This window comes from Larus michahellis, chromosome 4, assembly GCF_964199755.1.
Source record: "Larus michahellis chromosome 4, bLarMic1.1, whole genome shotgun sequence".
NCBI classification, from domain to species: Eukaryota; Metazoa; Chordata; class Aves; order Charadriiformes; family Laridae; genus Larus; species Larus michahellis.
The window spans coordinates 93,952,429-93,973,617 of NC_133899.1; the positions used below are offsets into that span (position 1 = coordinate 93,952,429).

At 47.7% G+C, this 21,189-nt stretch overlaps 1 protein-coding gene across 2 annotated transcripts in view; it reads right to left on the reverse strand.

Moving 5' to 3' along the window:
- RMDN3 (regulator of microtubule dynamics 3) overlaps positions 1-20,971 on the reverse strand; it is a 34,824-nt gene extending 13,853 nt beyond the window's left edge. For both annotated transcript variants that reach the window (XM_074586656.1, XM_074586655.1), the window contains exons 1-7: positions 20,784-20,971; positions 19,804-19,866; positions 18,283-18,478; positions 17,493-17,639; positions 13,162-13,429; positions 11,511-11,613; positions 10,949-11,009 (exon numbers count right to left, since the gene is read on the reverse strand). In XM_074586656.1, coding sequence (XP_074442757.1) covers positions 10,949-11,009; positions 11,511-11,613; positions 13,162-13,429; positions 17,493-17,639; positions 18,283-18,478; positions 19,804-19,866; positions 20,784-20,952 — 1,007 coding nt within the window. In that variant the 5' untranslated portion in view covers positions 20,953-20,971. The remainder of the gene's footprint in view (positions 1-10,948; positions 11,010-11,510; positions 11,614-13,161; positions 13,430-17,492; positions 17,640-18,282; positions 18,479-19,803; positions 19,867-20,783) is intronic.
- Positions 20,972-21,189: the final 218 nt, after the last annotated feature.

Sequence of the window (21,189 nt, forward strand, 5' to 3'; positions counted from 1 at the left end):
AGCCTTTGCATGATCCGCAGGGGTGACCGCAGGCACGTTACTCACAACTCTGAGCAGTTCGCAGGCAAAGGCGAAGCCCTCTCTGCGCACACGAGTGGCGCAGCGTTGCAGCGCAGGGGCTGCTGCCCGCACTAAGCCAGGCTTCGGCCACCCAGGGCTTGCTGTGGCTCTGCCTTGCAGAGACCTGACCACGCTGCCTCACTGAAGGACATTCCCCGTCGCACCTCTGTGTCCCAAACCCTTAAATCCTGTGGGTCTCCGTGGGAACTCCAGCTCCTTCACCCCGACCCCCAGGCTCCCACGCCACGGGCCACGCTACGTTTTCTTCACGGATCAAACCCAACTTGCAGCGCGGCCAGAGCCACCGCCTGAACCTCTGTCCTAAGAGCCAGTTATTTCAAGACTTTATCCTTAAAATGAAAACCCAAGTTCCACAAAAGAAAACCACGTGAAGACTTTGCAGCAGTTCCTCCTCTGAAGCCTTGCTGAGGACCGTGCCCTCTCAGGGAAAACTCGGCTCCTGTTCCCTACAGCGCAGAAGCAGACTTGGTCTTGCATTGTAATCAAAGCTTCGACACATCACAAGCCACCTGGGCCACTGGTATGACAGGGAAAAGCTGTCAGAGCTATTCGAGACAGAGCTCTCGGTTCTGCCTGGCATCGCTCCCCCCGCGGTGCCTGCGCACCGAACCCGCGCACCTTCTTCCAGCTCTCCGTTCCCAGGCCGAGGCGTTAGTCCAGAGAAAAGAAACCTGCAACGCTTACGAAAATACTATTTTTCCTGGCACAGCATTTGATGAAGCCTGAAAATACCGCGTCAGGCGAGAGCAGCGGGCTGGATCAAAGCAGAGTCACCCTGACCCACCACCCTGCTCCCAGTGGGGCTGGGGACGGACACAGAGCCATCGTCCCCGACGGACGCCTCCGCGCTGCCAGCGGGAACACGAGCTCCTGTGCGCTTTCAGCCGGAAAATCCTGCCTGCTCAATCGCTCCTCTAAGCTTTCTTCTAATAACTCAGAATAATAATTAATAGCATTAATTTATATTATTATATATAATTATATATTAGATAATATTATACCATTACTATATATGCAATAATATTATTAATAATTAAGAATTAATCATCCTTATCATCATTCTTATAATAATATTATTGCATACACAATAATATTATTAATAATAATAATTAAGTATGAACCGTTCTTACCACCTTCTTGGTACTCTCTCTACCTCTTCACCTATTCCAAAAAGCCACTGCCATGTAGATCTACTACAGACGCGTAAAGCGAATTAAGGTACTTCCTTGGTTCTCTTCTTTCAAGCCATATTTTGCTTTTCGACTCCCGGGAGCAAAGACTTTCAAGTAACTGCTGAATTGAGACACAACCTCTCTTGCTTTAAAAGGCCAGCCTTGTGCCTGCATAATTAAGAATGCTTTTTACCCGGGATCATTACTTTGCCTCTATTGGCAACACCTGCCATGTGTGCACAGTTATTTGATGCAATGACACCCTTCTGCAGCTTTCTAAACTCAGTTTCAGCTCGCCTTGCTCTATTTGTGAACACGCAAGGAAGGGCAAGCACACCACGCCACCCCCTCGGCACATTCACGCCACCCCCTCGGAATACTCACCTGCCTCCATGTGGTCGGGCATCGCCTGAATTTTTTCTTCCCAGGGATTGCCTCGGTTTTTCCTTCCCTGTCCGCTCGCTTTTTGAACGCGCACAACGCGGGCACGGCCCTCAGCACCTTAGCTGTGTGCCCGATACAGACATTGCTCCGCTCGAGCCCGACGCTCAGCAGCTTTCTTTGCTGCCGTCTTGTCCTTGCTTTGGAAGAAAGCGTTCCCGCGTCACCCTCCCCATCCCACTCCACGTACAGGTAAGTTGTATTCCTCTCGGCTACCTTTCTTCCAGCCTGAAAAAGTCTAAAATCTATTACCTAATTCCACTTACAGAAGCTGTTCTGTGCTTTTGCTCTCCCTTGTCACCCTCCTCTGATAACACTGCGGTTTCACAAGGCCTTTTTAGAGAAGACGAGGGCGGATCTCCCTAGTTTTTAGGGGGATTACGTTCATCATATTCCCATTTCACACCAGTATAACTCCTCTGTTTTCAGGAGAAAAATTACTCATCACAGCCCACCCTAAGCTGCCGGTGCAGACTGTAAGACTTAGTGCTCCACAGATACTTCCCTAAACAGGTTTTTAATCGCTTGAACATGATGCTGAGACGACTTAAGCGCTTACTGGTTTAGTGGTTCTGGTGGAACAACTCATCTGACAGCTCGCCACATGTTAATGCCCCTTACCGAGTTTTAGAACTGCATAATACTGACTAAGTTGACTAATACACGGCTTAAAAAAAAAAAAAAAAAAAGAGACATACACGCACACACAGACCTCCTAAGCCACAGACTTGTGCCTGCGGGTTGGTTTGGTTTTCTTTTTCACTAGTATAATTATTTTACTTGCATGTGGGAACTTTTTTTCTGAACGCACCATATTTAAACTGCGCATCTCCTAATCTAGAGACCGGTATATTGATTTTAACTGCGGGCGCACACACACATGTGCATGGTGAGAAAGTGGAAAATAAAAATAAATTTCTCATTTCTTAAACTTCCCATAGACCCGCTCCAACCCTCTTCTCTTTAAGCAGCCGTCCTCCGTCACAGGCGCGCGCAGCTCGGCGGAAGAAGTCATGGAACAGGTGGCTGTCGCGGCAGCGACGTGGCAGCGGGGAGCAGAACCGCGCCAACAGCCCTCCCCGGGGCCGGCACTTTGGGATCGGCTTCAGCCCCACCGACAGCGCTGCAGAGACCCGTCAGCTCCACTCACTGCTACAACCCACAGGAGCCACGGTTACAGCAGCACCAACACTATCCCGCTGCCAAGCCGTAAAACTCCCAAATACCCAGATGAAGGTCTTCACTATTCTATAGGAAAACAACTATAATTTTGCTCTGGTGGGACCCCCAAGAGCACACACGCACTGAAGCAACCCGCAGTGGCTCTCCTCCCCCGGCAGAAGCTGCTCCACCAGCAACCTGGCCCTTCCCAAGGGCCGTCAGCTCCACGGAGACTATTTTATTCGATCGAGACACACTAAGATGCAAGCAAGAGCCCAACATACACAGAAGAGTAATTCCTGTACCACCTTGAGGCAGGATAGCTCTTAAACTTGGAAGAGAGAAGAGTGCAGCCCTAGGAGTCTCAGGATGAATTCAGAGGATCGCTCAAAACCGCTGCCAGGCACAGGCAGAAAACCTGCTCAGAACCTTGGGGTTGTCTTTAATTTCTGTGCTTCGCCCCAGCCCCCAGCAATGAACTGGGGGTGGTGAACGCCGTCGCCACGTCTTAGCAACAGATGGGACGCAGGAATTTCTAGCAACTTGAATTCCCAGGCTTGCCAGTAAGAGAGACAAGAACAAAATGCCAAAATTATCTAAATCTCCTGCTTTTAGAGAGATGGAACGAGGACAAAAAAAGCCAGACTGGTGTATATAAAGTTTCAGGATCGCTAGCATCCTTTGTGTGGAATTCCTGTAAGCAAACAGAGGAAACGTGGCGTAGCTGTAACGGGTGTAAAGCCGATCTGCAGCTCACTGAAGGGCGAAGGTGGGAGTCCAGGGCTGGAGGTCTGTCTGATCTGCTTTGAGAGGTTCCCATCAGAGAGAACGTGACTCTGGTTTGCAGCCAGTAACTTACCCGAGTCTCCTTTACCCTAATTTTTCCACCATTAGCTGTTCTTTGAAAATGACTGTGAATGAATGGACATGGAATGGAGTGGCAAAAAAAATCCCCGGACAACACTGATGCTATTAAATAACTCCATTAAGTTGGGTATTATAGTAGAGATTAAATTTAAATAGGCTGCAGACTAGTGTATGCCAGAAAATCCATCAATTAGGGGGAGGCTGGCTGCAGAGAATCAAATTTAAAGGTTAGGGTACACAATAAGCAGCCCAAGGCAATAATATGATGCTGTACTAGCAAGCCTCAGCTAAAGTACTATATACAATTTTTGAGTAATAAATTAAAAAAAAAAAAAAGGATGAGCTGGATAGAGTCCGTTTGACAACAATGAGAACAAGAGGTTCTGCAGAAGGCTAAAAGACACTAAAAGGTTGTGACAAGCAGGCCTGCTTTCTTTCCAAACATCGGATGCATACAACGACTATCGTATTCTCTTACAAATAGCTCCTCATCTTAAACTTTTTTCCCATGGCTAGAGAGGACAGAAGTGGAAACAAAGCTTAGGCTGACACCAGGAAAAATCCATACAGAGGTATATATATTATTATATATGCATATTCTATCCTTATGATTAAATACACTACCTGCTAAACCAGGAGAACGGGGAGAGAGGGGACAGTACACGGGTCATCCCGAGCCGCTGTCAGGGATGGGGACGGTTTCGGTCCACGCGCCATGCAGGAAGCTGAGCGGGATGATTTTCTGGAGGTCCCTCCCAACTCTGTGTCCTTGATTCCGCTAACACTAGAAACCAAACTCTTTTCTGGATCAGTGCTGTTTCATACTTAATTCACACTCCTATGAGCATATTCAGGTTCCGAGAGACCTGGCAAGTTAAGTGACGTGTTGGCTAGTAAGGAGTTTACTGAGGCATGTGGCTAAAACCAGAGTTAATTTTCATTAGTGATTTAAGTCAAAATTCAAGTGACTGCCACAGAAGAGAAAGGCTGAAATATCCCCTTCTCTACTTGCACTGAAATCTGTCTTTCCTTGATTCTAAAAAAGTTAAAATCTTCCTTAGCTACCCCAGCTGGGACACAAAATGTGCCTTCAATTTTGTTCAGCGTCTGTGTTGGTTTTATCCGCTGAAGATCTCTCGCCTGCCTCGGGAGGCGGCAGGAAAGGACCATATGCCTTCTCTTCACAGAACAAAATGTATTTGTCCCCAGTGAAGTCTGAAGATACAAATGGTATTTATTGTGCAGAACATACAATTTTTATGGTGTGACCTCATGCTTTTTTAAACTTCTGGTTTTCCTCAGAAGACGCGCAGTTTCAGCTGTCCTCCACGAGCCACCAGCAAAGAGCCTGGACGTACCTGGGCCAGATGTTCACCCCATAAAAGAGAGACTGCAGGAACTACTAGTGCTTCAAGGAAGGTGTCTCCTGCATCAACACTGATGAGAAGAGCTGCCAAATGAAGCCTTTTGCAGTGCAGGAGTTGTTTTCCACAGCTGCAGCATTATCACCTGTGCTACGAGAGCTTTCCACTCACACTCGGAAGATCTCAGTTCTCAGAACTTCTCCTTTCTTTATGCCCAACAAGTAAAGAGCCACCCACAGACTCTAAACATCAAGTTACCTCACTATTCCCAAGAGAAGGAGGGAATATTGATCCCTGCTGAGATTTCTTTTGCCCCTGCTCGTATTTTTCAGTACTTTCTCTTCCTTGGCTCCTCTCTGGCATTCCCACTCCCAGGTCCTGTGGCTCAGGACACGGAGACGTTCCAGGGTACCGACACCTTGATGGAGGGAGGGACCCTCCTGAGGCAGGGGGTGCCATCAGGCAGCTCTCACTGTGTGATGGTTTTCCTCCTCTAAGTTCGGAGCTCTCTTCTAACGCCTGTTCCTATTTGCTAGAGTTGCTTCTGCCCCTAATCCGTATTGTCAGCAATGCAGCACAGACCCCGCGGAGCAGGAAACGCTCAGCTCATAAATCCAGACACAGCTCAAAACTGGCCAGATCTGGGCAGTAATCCACGAAGAGTTAAATCCTGAAATACTGCCAGTTGTTAAAATTAAAGCTGTCTTCAAGTCACGTCTGGAATGCCATCACTTTTCAAAAAAAAAAAAAAAAAAAAAAAGGTATCTACCCACGGGACAGCCAGATGTACCAACAGACTCTCCAGGGCTGGCAGATGATCCAGTGGCTCTCACGTGTGCAAGATGCTCCACCAAAGGGACAGACTCTTTAGAAGAAAGGGCACATTTTAGGGGCTCACCCAACCCAGGAACGCCCCCTCCTCCCGCTTCTGTATAGCACGTATAATATCTCTGAGAGGGGCAAAGCTTATTACCTCTTCTGCAATGACAGCTTTCAGCAGTCAGCAAATAGCATTTAATTTCCAACGTGAAATATTCAACTCAAACAAAAGCTGCTAATACAGCACCTGCAAAATTTTTCCCAGCTGGACCTCTGAAATCCCTCGCTGCTCTGGCTGTACTTCCAATATTTCTCTTAACACCAGGAGCGGAAGCCAAGGCAAACTCACAGCTCACCATCCGCTCCTGATCCCTAGAGCCGCTGTTACGTGCCTGCAGTCGTGCTGCCAACAGCCGCACCGAAACCAAGAGGGGATTCTAACGAAGCCACAATTTTTTCTCTCACCTCGTCTGGGAGGATGTCACATTTTCACGGCTAAGCAGCAAAACGTACCGGTTTGTGCAACGATCGATGTCCCTTCCACCCACCCCTAAAAACGAGCAAGAAGAGACTTAGGAACTTGCTCTGTCCCCTGTTCATGAGCTGAAATCAGCGAAGGGAGTAATCAATCTAGTTGGACACAGTATCTGTCTCTTCAGAGATCTTTCGCAATTAAAGCGGAGGATGACTTTGATGTCTGTATCAAAACTAAGAATCAGGTAATTACACGACAGGAGTCCACAGGCATTAGGAATGCTTGGTGTAATACCACTCAGCCTACAATACACAAACCTATTCTGAAGGTACTAAATACATCTAGTGCCCCAGGCAGCTCCGGCTCGGTTCTCTATTCCCCGCGGCGCGGAGGAGGAGGGCAGAGCCAGCGGGGATGCTGCTGCACGGAGCCTGACTTGGCTGCGCAGCCCTGGCCCCCCCAGCCCCGCGGAGACGGCTGTCTCGGGAACCGCCAGCTTCCAAGAGCCAGCGACTACAACAGCTTTGTACCACACCCAACGTCAAGAAGGCCCAGGAGATCCATGAAAGGGCTCTCCCTCGGATTTGGGCAGGTCCCAGGGCTAGTCCAGGCAGCCCCAGACACTCACTGCTCTCTGTTGGTCTCGAGAAACCCCTGACCGCGGCGCTGGCGGAGCCTCCGACCATCCAGCCACACAACGCTGCGGCCGCTCACGCCCCGCGCTGCCGTTGCCAGCACTCGGAAATCCCTTCTCGTCCACAAAGTTATTTTCTTTGTTTGTTGCTTTAAAATGTCAGCCATTACCACAACAACTCTGAGGCACTGAGGGGGGGAAGTTTAACTTGCAAGGATGACTGTACGCAGAGTATCTTCTGTCTTGCTTGGCAAGCATCGCGCCTTAGAGCCCATGAAACAGGGAATGATTTGTGCAACAGAAGCAAATAATACAGCATAGAGAACAAGGAACAAGCACAGAAAAGCAGCACAACCGCATCTTGAGCAATCCACAAGCGTTAAGTGGCAATCTATAAAGCAGAAAATGATGGTCAACGTGAAATAACGCACGTGGGGAAAATGCAGCCCTAGCGATACCTACACAACCACAGGCTTCACACAGAAGAGACATTAAAATCACTGGCAATATTTCTATTAAAACGTCCATTTAGTATGTTGTGGAGAAGAGAACGACAACGTTGACTACTGTATATGGAAGGAAGAATGAACAGGACCATCACATTAGCACTACACAAATCCACGCTGCTCCCACAACGTGTGTTCTGCAGTGAATTCCTGTATTTTTGTCTGAAAAAAGATACAGGAGAAACAGAATAATATGGGAAAGACAACATGGGTGATGAGAGATAACAAAATGATAAAAGATAATAGAAGAAAAGAGAAATAGAAGATTAGGATTCTTCAGCAAGGGGAACAGATCCTACAGAGAGAAATACGACAGAATAAAACCACACGTTGTGAAGGAAGTGTGCATAATCACTCTCTGTTCGCTTCTCCATAAACCAGGAGCTAGGGCACCACATCAAAACCTTTAAAACCTCTGCTGGCAATTCAAACGGAGTAAGCAGGCTTTTTCCCTGCACAGAGCGTGTTAAACTGTGGGATCTGTACCAGAGGATGGTCTGGAGGTGGTTAAAGCCAGACCACCCAAAGTCAGGGAGGAAGCTCCACCACGGACTATGAACTCACCTCTGCTCCCTCCCCGCTGGAGGGAAGGATGCCAAACTGAAGGAAAGCGAGCACTGTGTTCTTTCACTAGTTTCCTTATACTTCCCGAAACATCGCTACCACTGTCAGCACCGTGAAGCAAACGCCATTCTGAGCAACGGGCCCACTACTCGAGTAAAGGGAGCACAACCTACGATGTCTTTTGGAGCTACGTTTTATCCTACATCTCTCATCTCTATGTATCTTCCATGCATTAAGCATCATTTCATGAGGAATCACTTTTTTCTAAGCTTAATATTAATTAGCATAAAAAGAGACTGCAATTAAAACAGCCTGCGTCCATCCCGGGACCCACACAGAGCTGGAAAGGGAACCATTTCCTGTTCATGGCCGAAAATAATTATTTCTGCAAGTGATAAAGGTAGTTGCATATTCATTTCCAATAAATCCCCTGCCCCCCACAGGCTGCTCTGCTCCCTTCTTTCTGCAGCTGCCCTTCCTGCCGCTGCTCCCCACAGTTCAAAGCAAGATGTAGATGCGCAGAAGCCTCACCGGTGTTTGGAAGAGAGACGGGTCCAATAGGACCAGGACTGTGCCCTCCTCCACCAAAACCGCTGCAGGGAGGGTGGGCACGGGCTGCACCAGAGGCACCGAGAACATCTCCGCTCAAAAGGCTTGAGGGTTTCTACCGAGACATCCCACTGCAGCCATCACCCGTGCACACCACAAGCTCTGAGTGCCAGAGCCGAGCTACCAACGTTGTACCCTGAGGGAGAACCTTGCTCTGGGAAATGCCAAACGACCAAGTATCCCAGTGGCTCACAAGCCTCAAGACTCAACCTGGCAACCGAAAACCCATTCCTTCAAGATGTTAAGCTGGGAGACAGAGCCGAGCACCAGAATCTGCTAGAGATCAGGCACGTTGTCAATCCCCGTATTCTTCCTTCGTATCGAAGCTTTAATTGAGAACTGCAATTCATTAGTAAGAGCTAAAATACACAGTCTTTTCAAGACGATAAAGGCGTTTATTTAGATGCCAGTAGTCCAAACCGATCCTCCAAATAAATTTACTCATCTCAGAGGAGCACAGGTCTTGTTTGGTAAAGGTATTCAGCATCCTGTTTTCCCCAAAAACTTCCATTAAAAAAAAATATCGTTTCTCTTTTATTGTATTTTACATGTTGTCAGTCCTTTGCAGTAACTGCTGATAAACACTGCTCATCAAGGGATTCACCAGAATACCAGAAAAGCATATTCCCTTACCTCTACAGATATCTGTACCACTCTACAAACCCTTTTTAGGTCTACTTTTTAAAAAAGGAGAACAATCCTCTCGATCCCGTACGTGAGCCGCAACCACAGCCTGTTCCTTCAGGCTGCTGAAGAGAGCGAGGTACCTTCCCTCCTGCCTACCTCCTTAGGAGATCCTAACCAGCTGCAGCTTTTATACAAACATGGAACACCCTGCTTGGCTAAACTGCAGATCGTTTCATCTTTTATCATGAAAAAAAAAAAATACGCTTAAAAAAAAAAAAGAGCCACATGCTGCTGTCTCAATTCATGTCAAAGCCAGAGTGCTTTTTGCAGAGCGACAGGCAGCATCTGCGAGCGGAACACTGCGGTGCCAGGCCAGAAGACACTCTCCAGAAGACTCTAAAAGGCTGTCTGGTAAGAATGATGTTTCTCCTTGCCCCAGAATTAAGACAAATGCAAGAACATTGGCGCAGCACTAAGCCCACGCTCACAGGCCTGGCTGATGGAGGCAAACATATCGGCCTCTTGACATAAAGCAAGGATCTCTGCGCAGCAGAGCATTATCGAAACGTCAGTAACAGAGTAAAAACCGACAACTAACCCAAGAATGTTGGAGGAACACAAAGGAAAAACCTCGTTCATATTTAATAAGTAACTCTGGAGACGTTGCCCCCACAGCTGTGCAGCTGGCCCTGAGCTCGGCTTTGAAGGACAGACACGACGCTCCACAGGGGGCTGAACAGGGGCCAAAGGAAACAGAGCACTCGGGGAAGAAAACAGAGCGAGCCTCACCACATCGAGCTCTCAGACTCGGGAACTGGCTTTCTGCAAGTTATCTGTGCAAAACATATTTTTTTGGCAGCCCAACTACAGCCAGAACAGAACAGGGCACTCCGACGTCCGTTTCCCGGGGACTGCACAACCCAACGCGCTGCCGACGGAGTTCAGCTCCTTTCCGTGCCGAGACGCTCACAGCATCGCCCAGGCACAGGCACGGGCCCAAAGCCGCTCAGCAACCTACCGCCTGCCGCTTTCGCAACGGGAAGTTGCACAATTCCCAGGAAAGCTCCTAAACAAACTGCACTTCACCTTTCCAAAACATACGCACTTGAGCTACGAGTAGCCCAAAGAATATGCAGTCTGCTCAACTTCTCCCACTCAACAGCGAGTGGAGCTCATTGCACTTATTCCTCTCAAACTCCTTCTGGCAACAGCTCGTTTCTCCAGCCTCATCTGGGAGGCCATCCTTCACCACCACAGTTCATCGACTCGTTAGGTGCAGGCTCACAAAAGCCTCGACACAATCTCTTCTTAGAATCCAGAGTTCATTATTCTTTTGGGGAGCTTTTGCTCGAGAACTCGTCTGGCCATCTCATCTCAGAGAGAAATTCATAATTAAACTGGCACAAGCAAAGTGAAGTTTATTACTATAATCACAACCAAACCTACTGTCTGTCAAACCATGGCTTTTTATGGAAATTAACATCAATGTTGTATACTCCAGGTAAGAGCAAGTAAACTTTTTTGTTTGTTTGGGTTGGGTTATTTTGTTTTTAAATGCAGCTCAGCTCACAGCAGTCTCCAGGTCCTTCCCCTGTGCATCTTAAAGCAAGAAGTAAGAAGTGACATACCACTGATGGCACTCAGCACTTTGGTCCCATTTCTGTAAGGCGATTTCCATCTCTTCTTTCCCTGCAAATACGCGGTCAGAGAGAAGAAATTCAGACGCTTTCTCTCCTTACTTCCTTCTTTAAGGCTGTGCCATAATAGAATGGCACAAAGAGTTACATATTTCTTAGTTTTATAATACAATTTCATATAATAATATTTATAATATAATATATAATTCATATAATAACATTTATAATATAATTTCAGTGATATGGAACATGAAAGACCACTTAAAGACATGATGCAGATTTTAAGCGGAGTAGCACTGTGTGGCAGTACAGCCATCTGCAATGAGAACATCCTCCCCACCGTGCAAAGAAAAGGCAATGAGACTCTTCCATGGTTTTGTTCCGATTAATTTCACAGCCTCAGACCTAGGACTCGTCCTGCTTCCCCCTCTCTCCAAGAGCCTGCAGCCTCAAAAAGCTGAAGGAGGAGGCGGAAAGCGGGGTTTGTAACTCTGAGGCGTGATGTCAGCTGTGAGCGCCCCACTTCCCTTGCCGTGAACGCACAGCTCCTTACCGTCAGACGCGTACGATCTCTTCTCATCTGTGTCTTCTGTGATTTCGCTCATATCACTGTGTGCCCGGGCCAGGCGCCAAAGAAAGTCTTTCTGATCCGCGTACTGCAGGAAAACGTGAGTGTTATACGTCAAGACCCATTCTGCCATGGGCAAAGAGTACGAGAAAGAAAAATCAAGTCGGGGCACAGACCAGAAGTCACACAGACATTTTTTGAAACATTGAAAGGCCTCAAGTCTACAAGAACAGAAGCAGAACCACAAAAGAGCAAACTGGATGGCCAAATTTATAATTAAGCTTGTAACGCTACACTACCAGCACAGGTCTAATTGTTGTCACCTTCTAACAAGGAACCCTTCCACTTCAAAGGCCATAGTGAGGTCAGTTCTTCAGTCTCCGCTAACCTCAAACCACTGGGGCGGGGGGAAATATCACCCTAAACCTCACCACTTCATTAAAATTCACAAATTGAATTTTACTTTTTTCACGCTTCAGTCTGCATTCAAAAGAAGTTTCACATTCTGCTGCTGCCTTAAACCCAGGACAGTACGGTAGGTGCGCTGCTAAATCTGAAGTGGGTATGTTCTGACAAACTCAAACTTACTTAAAAAAAGGAGAAAATTAAAATGCAGCCACCTAACAGCCTGGTTTCTTTTGTGACAGCACTGTAAATAAAAGGAAGTGGGAGAATCACCAGGAAGAAGCATGCAAGAGAATTTCAAAGTCAACAGGTCTCTCATTTCTCTCTGGTGGGAAGGAAAAAACCCCAATCTACTTGAAATTAGAACTGATCAAGTTATCTGTTATTTCTTTCCTTCCATTCCACTTGGACATACAGGAGCCAAAATGGAAAAGGCTGGTAACCCGAGACCTTTTCTTTACTGGCTCCACAGCACGTAGGCAGCTGCTATCGGGGCGGGCAGTGCCCCTGCAGCAGGCACAGGCACGGCCACACCGGGTGACAACAGCCACAGCAGGACACCTTTTGGTGCTGGCTGCACCCGCTGCCTGTGGCCGGGGGTACACGGTACTGTCTGCGACAGCCGGAGTGAAACTCACTGCCCCTCGCTGTGTCCCCACGCCTCCGGGGCAGCGCCAGCGCTCACTGACTCAGGGGATCGATTCCCGTCGCCCACAGGACATAAATACACACAGTCTTTAAGGGGCCAAAACACCTATAAACCGTCCAGGAGTTTAATGTCATTAACTAACCCACACGTAAGTGTTGCCTACCCCTTCTGTTTGAATATGCCACTTATCTGTTTCATGAACCACCACACGCGTGCACTGGGCAGCCCTTGAAAAGACCGTTTCCCAAATGTAGACGGAGCCATGGCACACGCAACTACTCAAAACGTTTGCTGAGCTCACTGCACACACGCAGTACTGTTATTTCACTCGTGTACTGCGTGTTCACTCGGAGAAAGTGATAGCAGGATGAGACAGAGCTCCAAGAGAGCGACTGGGAACTGGCTGCTGCCGTGGCCCCAACAATTTTGGCCCTGAGCCCACTCCCAAGCAAGGGGCCGCTGGAAGCTGGCCTGGTGGTGGTGCAGGACCTGGAGCCCGCTAAGAGACGCAATTTCCTCTTTCCCAGCTATTTAGCCGAAAACACAGATCACTGCTGGAAAATATAAAAAAGCAACCTTTACCGCCAGTTTATTATTGAGCAGCAGCTGGAACCCCTCTCTCTTCTCCTGCTCGTCTCCGCTGTGCAAGCGGTCAGCCTGCTGCAGGAGCTGACCCAGTCCCTCCTCCAGCGAGGAATCTAACATTAAATGCGTTTCATCCTCGTTGACGAGATCCAGGGAATCCCGCCGCACAGGTCTCACTGTTTCACAGCTCACTTCATCTTCCCCTTCTTCGCTCTCTCTTTCGGACTCCCGGTCGTAATCAGACTCAGCGTTGGCTGTGCTGTACCTTTGAGGAAAAACAACAACAACCACGCACAATTCGTTTGAGGAGATGCTGTGCAGCCTCTGACAGCTTTATACATACGGTACAGGAAAAACAACTCTTCCCAACAGCGGAAGAGGAGTATCTTAGTTCAACACTGTACAATCCAAGTGTCTCAAACACCACACCGATCGTTATTTCTCATGTAACCCACACAACCTCAAAAAGCTGATGAAGACCCCCCAGGCGTTAAGCAGAGCTCAGTCACAGGTGTCCACATCTCACCTGCGCACCGTGACAGCATCTCTCAGGCATGAAAACTTCAGCGTAAGATAATGAAAGAACTAAGAACAGAGCCAGGGCCATTCAGTTCAATGTATGGATTATAAAAGAGAATTTCAACAAAAAAACCCAACGTGCTCATCCATGTGGAAAATATAACCTGAGGTTTTTAGCCTTTTCCAGGAAATTTCAGACACAATAGCTGTTCTGGCAGTATCTAGTACCTCCGTCACCTTGTCTGAGCACTAAATGTGGAACAGCTTGTTCACACCGACATGTGGAAAGGTGCAAAACAGTAGGAGAGCGATCAAAACTATTTCACATGAGCGAGAAGTCCAGCAGGGAGACGGCAGCTGAGCCACAGAAACGCACCGTATGCACAAAACCCCAGGCAATGCTTAGCTGCTGAATTAGTCAAATGAACCAGGAAAAAGCTTAGATCAAAGTTTCTGAAGATGGCTAAAATTAAGCTCCCCCAAATCATATACAGACATCTAAGCTGGAAATTATAAGCAGCGTTATATATTGACTGATACCATTGCAGTGAGGTGTCTGCTTACAGACTTAACTTCTTTTTAAAGAAGACTCTCCATCTGTCCCCCTCACATTTGCCCGCAAGCTCTTAGCTGAAGAATAAGCGCAAGTCAGCCAGTAATTTTGAAATGTGCACTTTTATATTAGGATTTTTTTGGTTTATCTGAATAGAAAGCTCTCTTCCTAGAGCAACCTACGTCACGTCCCATAAACGCTTAATTCTAGGGGACATTTGTAATTGTTACCCAATTAAACTGTGCCCAAGCCAACTTTACGAGTTCTGCAGAATGAAAAGTCACTGCAGTCTGGGGGCGCTGCCTTTTGTCCCGGCTGAATTCCTCGCCCGAGGGAGAGCCTGTTGCTCTGCGGGTGAAGCGGCCCTTGGCTGGAGACAAAGATACGGGACCAAAGTCCATATCTGGAGAAGGCAGTTGCAGGCATTCGGCCACACGTAGATAACCAGAGACATTTGGCTATCGAAGCCTCAGTTTTCTGAGAGCCATCAATAATGCTCAAGCGCTTCCCTCTCTGGCAGAGGGCAAACAAATACCCTCAACCCACAGCCTCCCACTCTCAGCCATATATTTAGCAATGCCCCACTTTCTACTGAAACACTTTAAACCAAGAAATAACGGAAGAGTCAGCCTTATCACTGCAACGGCAGGAAAGCAAGCGCTACAAGACGACGTGCTGGATATTATGTAGGCAGCACTAAATTAATGGAGAATGTAACAACATGGTGCTAGGTCACACCAGCATGGCTGTTTCAGATTAAAAGCTTCATTTCCTGATATTTTCTTAAGATTAATGATATTATATGTTCTCTAGAGTACCTCATTTTCAGTACGTACACACAAACTCCTCAAACTCTCTTATTTCCCATCCTAGCCTCCTATGCAGGCACAGTTGGGGGCTACGCAGCTGTGGTGTTGTCTCACTGCACGGTTTTACTGGCAGCTGCACGGATTTCAGTACTTCAGCTGAAAAACGCTTTCCACACTGAAGGCTCCTGGAAGACAATCGGGTCTCTAGAAGCAGCCAGCGATGGATGGCTCCTACATGCTTTTTTCCCTCCACCACAAAAATGTGTTTTCTCCAAGACAGCTCACACAAGGCGCTGCCCCAGTTTAAAAAGATACGTAATACCGCATATAACTTCATAAACTCGGGGTTTTCGGAAAGATTAAGGGATTTAGATGTTATCAGTCTGTTTTCTCGAGTTTACGATGATGGAAAGTTCTTAAAAGCTTTAGTATGTTGAGGCCTGGGGCTAGCACACATCCTGATGGAAAATGAAAACATATTATCTGGAATGAACCAGCACAAGGAAAGGGGAGGCAAAGAAGCCAAAAAGACGAAGGCAGTGCCAAGGCAATATAGAGAAATGAAGCAGCCCGAGACCTCTGGGCTCCTGAAAGCTCGTGACGCTTTTTGTGAATTGTATATGAAATTGGAGAAGATGCTTATGTCCAGGCGGTTTACAAAATAAAGCTGAAACGTGAGTTCTTCTTTCTGAATTTCATTAAAAGAACACAATTGCCAGAACTGAATACACAGCTGAAGTTTATCTGCTGAGAATAGTCTCATTCTTCCTCCCAGTGGCTGCTAAAAAGCTTAAACAGTCTCTTCCAAAATACACATTTCCTACCCTGATTTTCTACTAGAAAATTTTAATATTTACATCTCTAAAAGACAACATTGCATATTAAAGACAGCTGGTCCTGACCAGACGAATATTATACCTATTGGTACAGCATGAATACCAGAGTGAGAAACTATGTACTATTCAAATTCTTATTTAGATCAGGTGAGAGCTGCTTACCCACTAATTACCCACACTGGTCATTAAACCTAATTACAGATTTTAAGTAAAATGTAAGAACTCCTCCAACCATCACTAGGTTCCCACTGAAGTAAGAAGGTTTTGCAGTAAAATATATCCCTGCTCCGCAGTTCACCTGAGGTCCCCTAAGGAGGATGCCTTCCCTGAACCTTTCAACTGCTGTCAGCCTCTGTCGCGACTTAATGACACCTAGGGCTGGTATCTGCTGGCAAGGACCATCCTTTTCAGCACGCTTTATAAAATGCATCGGCACCCTGATGCCATCTGTTATTATCTAGACAGCGAGTTTTTGTCTTCAGAACCACCTATATAGTTTTAAAATGTGTTATGCAGCCCCGTTACCTATTACAGCATCGTGAACCACCTACTCCCTAACTTTGCTTTCATACAAACACCGACTCTAGAGGAACGAAGCAGTTCTATAACCTGAACGAGATCACATCAGCTCTTTCCTGGTTCACCAATTCCAGCTGCTAAAGACAAAATACTAAAGAGACGTGGGTTTATGGCAGTCACGAAGGCTGCTTTCCTGCAGAGCTGTGTCCTTTGTTCTAGGAGGCTGCCACAGTAACGGCTGCTTTGTCCCCCGATGACAAACCCGTGCCACCCCGTGTCACTTTGCACCAGCTGCCACTAAACAGCACTTCCTCCCCAAACCCTGCCTGCCTGCTCTCAGTGCTACCATCAGCTTCTCTGTAAATTACATTTCATTTCAACTCCCCTGGGAAGACATATACAGCCAGCGCCGCATGCTTTAGAACACACGTACGCACATACCTCAAAAGCTATAGAATTCCTCTGATTAAGGCACAGAAGAGAAGCGTTTCGCCAGCAGGGCAGCAGTCCCATCCATGTTTGGAGTACACCTCTTGTTATCTATCCGACAATACTTGCATCTATATCGTAACTTTTACCGATGCCCGTAAGTACACAGTGCTTTTCACCTGTTTCTAAATGGACTTCAGCAACACAACTGACCAGTGTAACACACTGAGAAAAATCCGTAAGAAACACCCTAGCCAATGACATTTTAGTTAATTGGAATATATTTTTAACTTTCTCAAGTTTTCCAGCCATTCTAAAACACACTATTGTACGGAAATTTTATTTATAAATTCTCTCACTCAAGTCCCAGGCTGGACTTCTACTTCCCTTCTTCCTGCAAGGTTCCCTCATCAAATTATTGCTTAAAAAAAACCTCAAAAGTTAATTTTTTTTTTCTTTCCCCCCTTTTATAAAAGTTGGAATTGTTGCACTTCTCTCAATCTGGGCCTGGCAGTAGTAGACTTACTGTAATAAAAGCAAATAAAACCAGGATGACAGACACCTAGTGGGGAAAAAATTTCCTTCCTTTATGTTATAAACTGCTCAGATGTAACTGGGCACCGAAGCCTGTAAAAGCTGCATTTACACTGGTGCTCTGCTCACCCTCCTTCACTTTCTCCATCGTCCGTGTTGGCTGCTCCTGAGCTGGCTGTGAAATAAATTGAACTGGAGCCTGTGGAATCACTTCTTTCTCTAGGAAACGGGAACCGCCTCCGGCGAGTTACTTTCTGGGTTTCTTCCAGATGGGACCTTTGAGGAAAGCAGAGAGAGAAACAAATTAACATTTGGTAGAGGCACGGCTGCTGTTTCAGCTCCCTTCTCCTCTCTAGCAGATTCTCTCCAATTCACTTTACGTCCAAAGAATTCACAAGGTGACTTACTCTTGCTTGTACAGACATCCCGCTGCCATACACCAAACATCCCCCTCTAGTTAAAGCAAGTCTGACCACAGACCTAGTCCCCATGCAATCCACGCACAAAGGGGTAATCTTCCTCTGATTTCCTCCATGAACAACGACAAAGGAATCCTGAAACACCTTACAGAATATAGGACCTTTTATTCTGTATCAAGTTGCCTACAGCTGCCAGCAGAGATAAAATAGCCGTAGCAAGAGACAAACGTTTACAGAACAAATAACCTTCCCAGTCTAGAATTTGAAGCAAGTGCCAGTACTTAATATTCCAGAAGAAAAAAAAACAACCCTGGCTAAACACACAATTTGTTTTGCATTAATCTCACTGGAGGTCAAGACGTAATGCCAGTGGAAACTGCAGAGACATTTTTCCCACTTTTGGACTTTAAATTTAACATACGCGATCCTGGCTGTTTTACCATGCTACGGAGTAAATATGTGAAACAGCAGAAAAAGACAGAAGGGGGCAGGGTCGATACCTGACTTCGCCAACGATTTCTGCAGCTAAGTGCTGCAAGGTGCTCCGTAGCTCCTCCACTTCCCTCCTGAGCTCCGAGATGTTCCTCAGCACGAAGTCCAGGCGCTCCAGCACATCCACCTGCTCCTCCTGCGGCAGGAGAGCTGTGTACATGGCCCCATCTCCCGCCTCTACAGGAACCAGCGCTCTGGGCACGACTTAAAGGAAAACAAGAGGAGGAAAGGCTCATTAGATCCATATGGGAAAGGATTTCACATGGGAAATTTTAGTACAATTTTTTTTTTCCAGAAGATGGAGGATATGAGGCTTGGTCTCAAGTATTGCCGCCTGACCCAGCCTGAGGTTTTGGGTTCTTCAGCTGGTTTACTGCTCCCTCCTCTGACACCAGCATCTAGCCACACTTAACGGACTCACAAGAGCAATTAGGGGTAAACAAAGCTCTTTTATATAAGAGCTCTTACATAAAACTTCTATAAAAATCCCTTTGTAAATTTATTTTTTAAAAGAGCAAAATCCACAGAGCATATCACAAAGAGTACTGCAGATGAAGTTCGGTGGGGTTTTTTTTAAGTCCTTAGTGCGAATTAGTTTAATTCCTATTCTCCGCATTTCTGTGTTAACATCACACTGAAAAACTACACTGTGCTTTTCTCCTGACTCGCCATCAGCCCAGGAGAGCATCAGCCAGGAAAGCAACCAGCTTACAAGACAACACGAGATAATGAATAAGGACAACGGAAGCTAATTTTGGCCAAAAAAGACATATTCTTAAAAACAAACAAAAACCAACAAAACAGAAACCCCAAACCCCCTGTACTCTTATTCAAGGAAAAAAACACCCCACAGAAACTCAAAGAGGAGACATCAGACTTTAAATAGCAATTTCGTCACCAAAATGGGTCATTGCCTTCTATACCAAATATCTAGAACCTTTACCAGTCTGCCTGATCCTTAAATCTTCTCGCAGACATAGCACGATCGACCAGCATGTAAGAACAGATCTACATCTGTGGATTTAAAATGTTTTCTTGAAAGCTCATAAATACTATAAACAAATATACTACCAGTTAAGTCAATTATTTAAGAAGGAACACTGTTTTTACATTAACAACAGAAGTGAATCACTCTCAAAAAAGCAGCCAGATTTGCAGAAAAGAAGGGCTTATCTGCCAGAGTACCCCGCTTTAATGCATCTAAACTCAGACATAAAAATCTACATTCTCTTAAACAAAGAAGTACTGTAATCTTTTCCCTACTCTTCTTTTGCTTCTCAGAAGTAACGCTGTTTGCTCAGGAAAGGGCTGTACAGAATCTCAGTGGGTTGTTTTGGAGCGCTTGCCCTGCTCCAGCAGCATTTGTCACCACACCAGCAGCTGCCGACCCTCCTGTCCTCCCCAGTTCGGCTGTTTCAGGGTGAAGTCCCGTGAAACTGGATGAACTGATTCCTTCCGAGATATATGCTGAGCAGCCAGGGGCAGACATTTGCTGCAGCAACAGTTACCTGCCTGTCAAAGCCACTTACCAAAGTCAGAAGGGTGTTTCTGCTCTGCTGTCACTGCCACGGTGCCTGTGTGGTACACGCCACCTGAGGTGCGGCACAAGAGATTAAGGTACAAGTATCTAAAACCTGGTTCTGCACCATGACGTATTAAAACACTATTCACAAACTACTCCCACCCCAAGGCAGCAGCAAAGACAAGGCTTCAGACACCCCACTAAAGATAGTCAAGTAGAAGCTCTTCCCTATAAGTAATTTTATTTTTAAACCTACTCTACTAACTATACACGTTACTAAAGGGAAACCCCTGGCACTCGTCCTTGCGCAGCTCTCTGTGCTGCTGGGCTCATTGTAATACCTGAGCCATCACGGAATGGTTTGGGTGGGAAGGGACCTTAGAGATCATCCAATGCCACCCCCTGCCCTGGGCAGGGACACCTCCCACCAGCCCAGGCTGCTCCAAGCCCCGGCCAACCTGGCCTTGAACCCCTCCAGGGATGGGGCAGCCACAGCTTCTCTGGGCAACCTGGGCCAGGGGCTCACCAGCTTCATAATGGAGAATTTCTTCCTTATTTTTACTCTGAATCTCCCCTCTTGCAGTGGAAACCCCTTCCCCCTCGTCCCATGGCTCCCCTCCCTGATCCAGAGTCCCTCCCCAGCTTTCCTGGAGCCCCTTGAGGGCCTGGAAGGGGCTGGAAGGTCTCCCCGGAGCCTTCTCTTCTCCAGGCTGAACCCCCCCAGCTCTCTCAGCCTGTCCCCACAGCAGGGCGGTTCCACCGGCAGGGACAGAGGCGGTGCGGTTTCTCTCCGCACAGGTTTGGGGAAAGAAAGGCCGGCTCGGGGTTCTCAAGCGGCGCTTTTCAGAGTTCAGCGTTTCAACCCCCGCCGCGGGCGTCCCCCGCTGGGGGACGGGGAAGGGGACAGGGAACGGGGGGAAGGACAGGCCAGGGCCCCGCCGCGCCCCCCGCCCCGCCGACCGGCCCGGCGCCGCCGCGCCCCCCTACCTTGGCTCCGCTGCCCCGCGGCCTCCGCCTGCCGCCCGCCGACCCGCCGCCTCCGCCGCCGCAGCCAGAGCAGGCCCAGCCCGGCGCCGGCCGCCGCGCCCAGCCCCAGCCCCAACGCCATGGCCGCCACCAGCCCCAGCCGGCCGGGCCCGGGCCGCGCCGCCGCCATGGCCGCCCCCTGCCGCCGCCGCGGCGCGCGGGAGTGACGCGCGGGGAGAGCCGCCCAATGGCGGGGCGCCGCGTCATCAGCGAGCGACGGAGGACCGCGCCCTGGGAGATCGACGGGGCCGCCAGAGCGACGCCGGCACCTGCAGCTAATTGCACCTGCAGCTAATTGCACCTGCAGCTAATTGCACCTGCAGCTAATTGCACCTGCAGCTAATTACACCTGCAGCTAATTGCACCT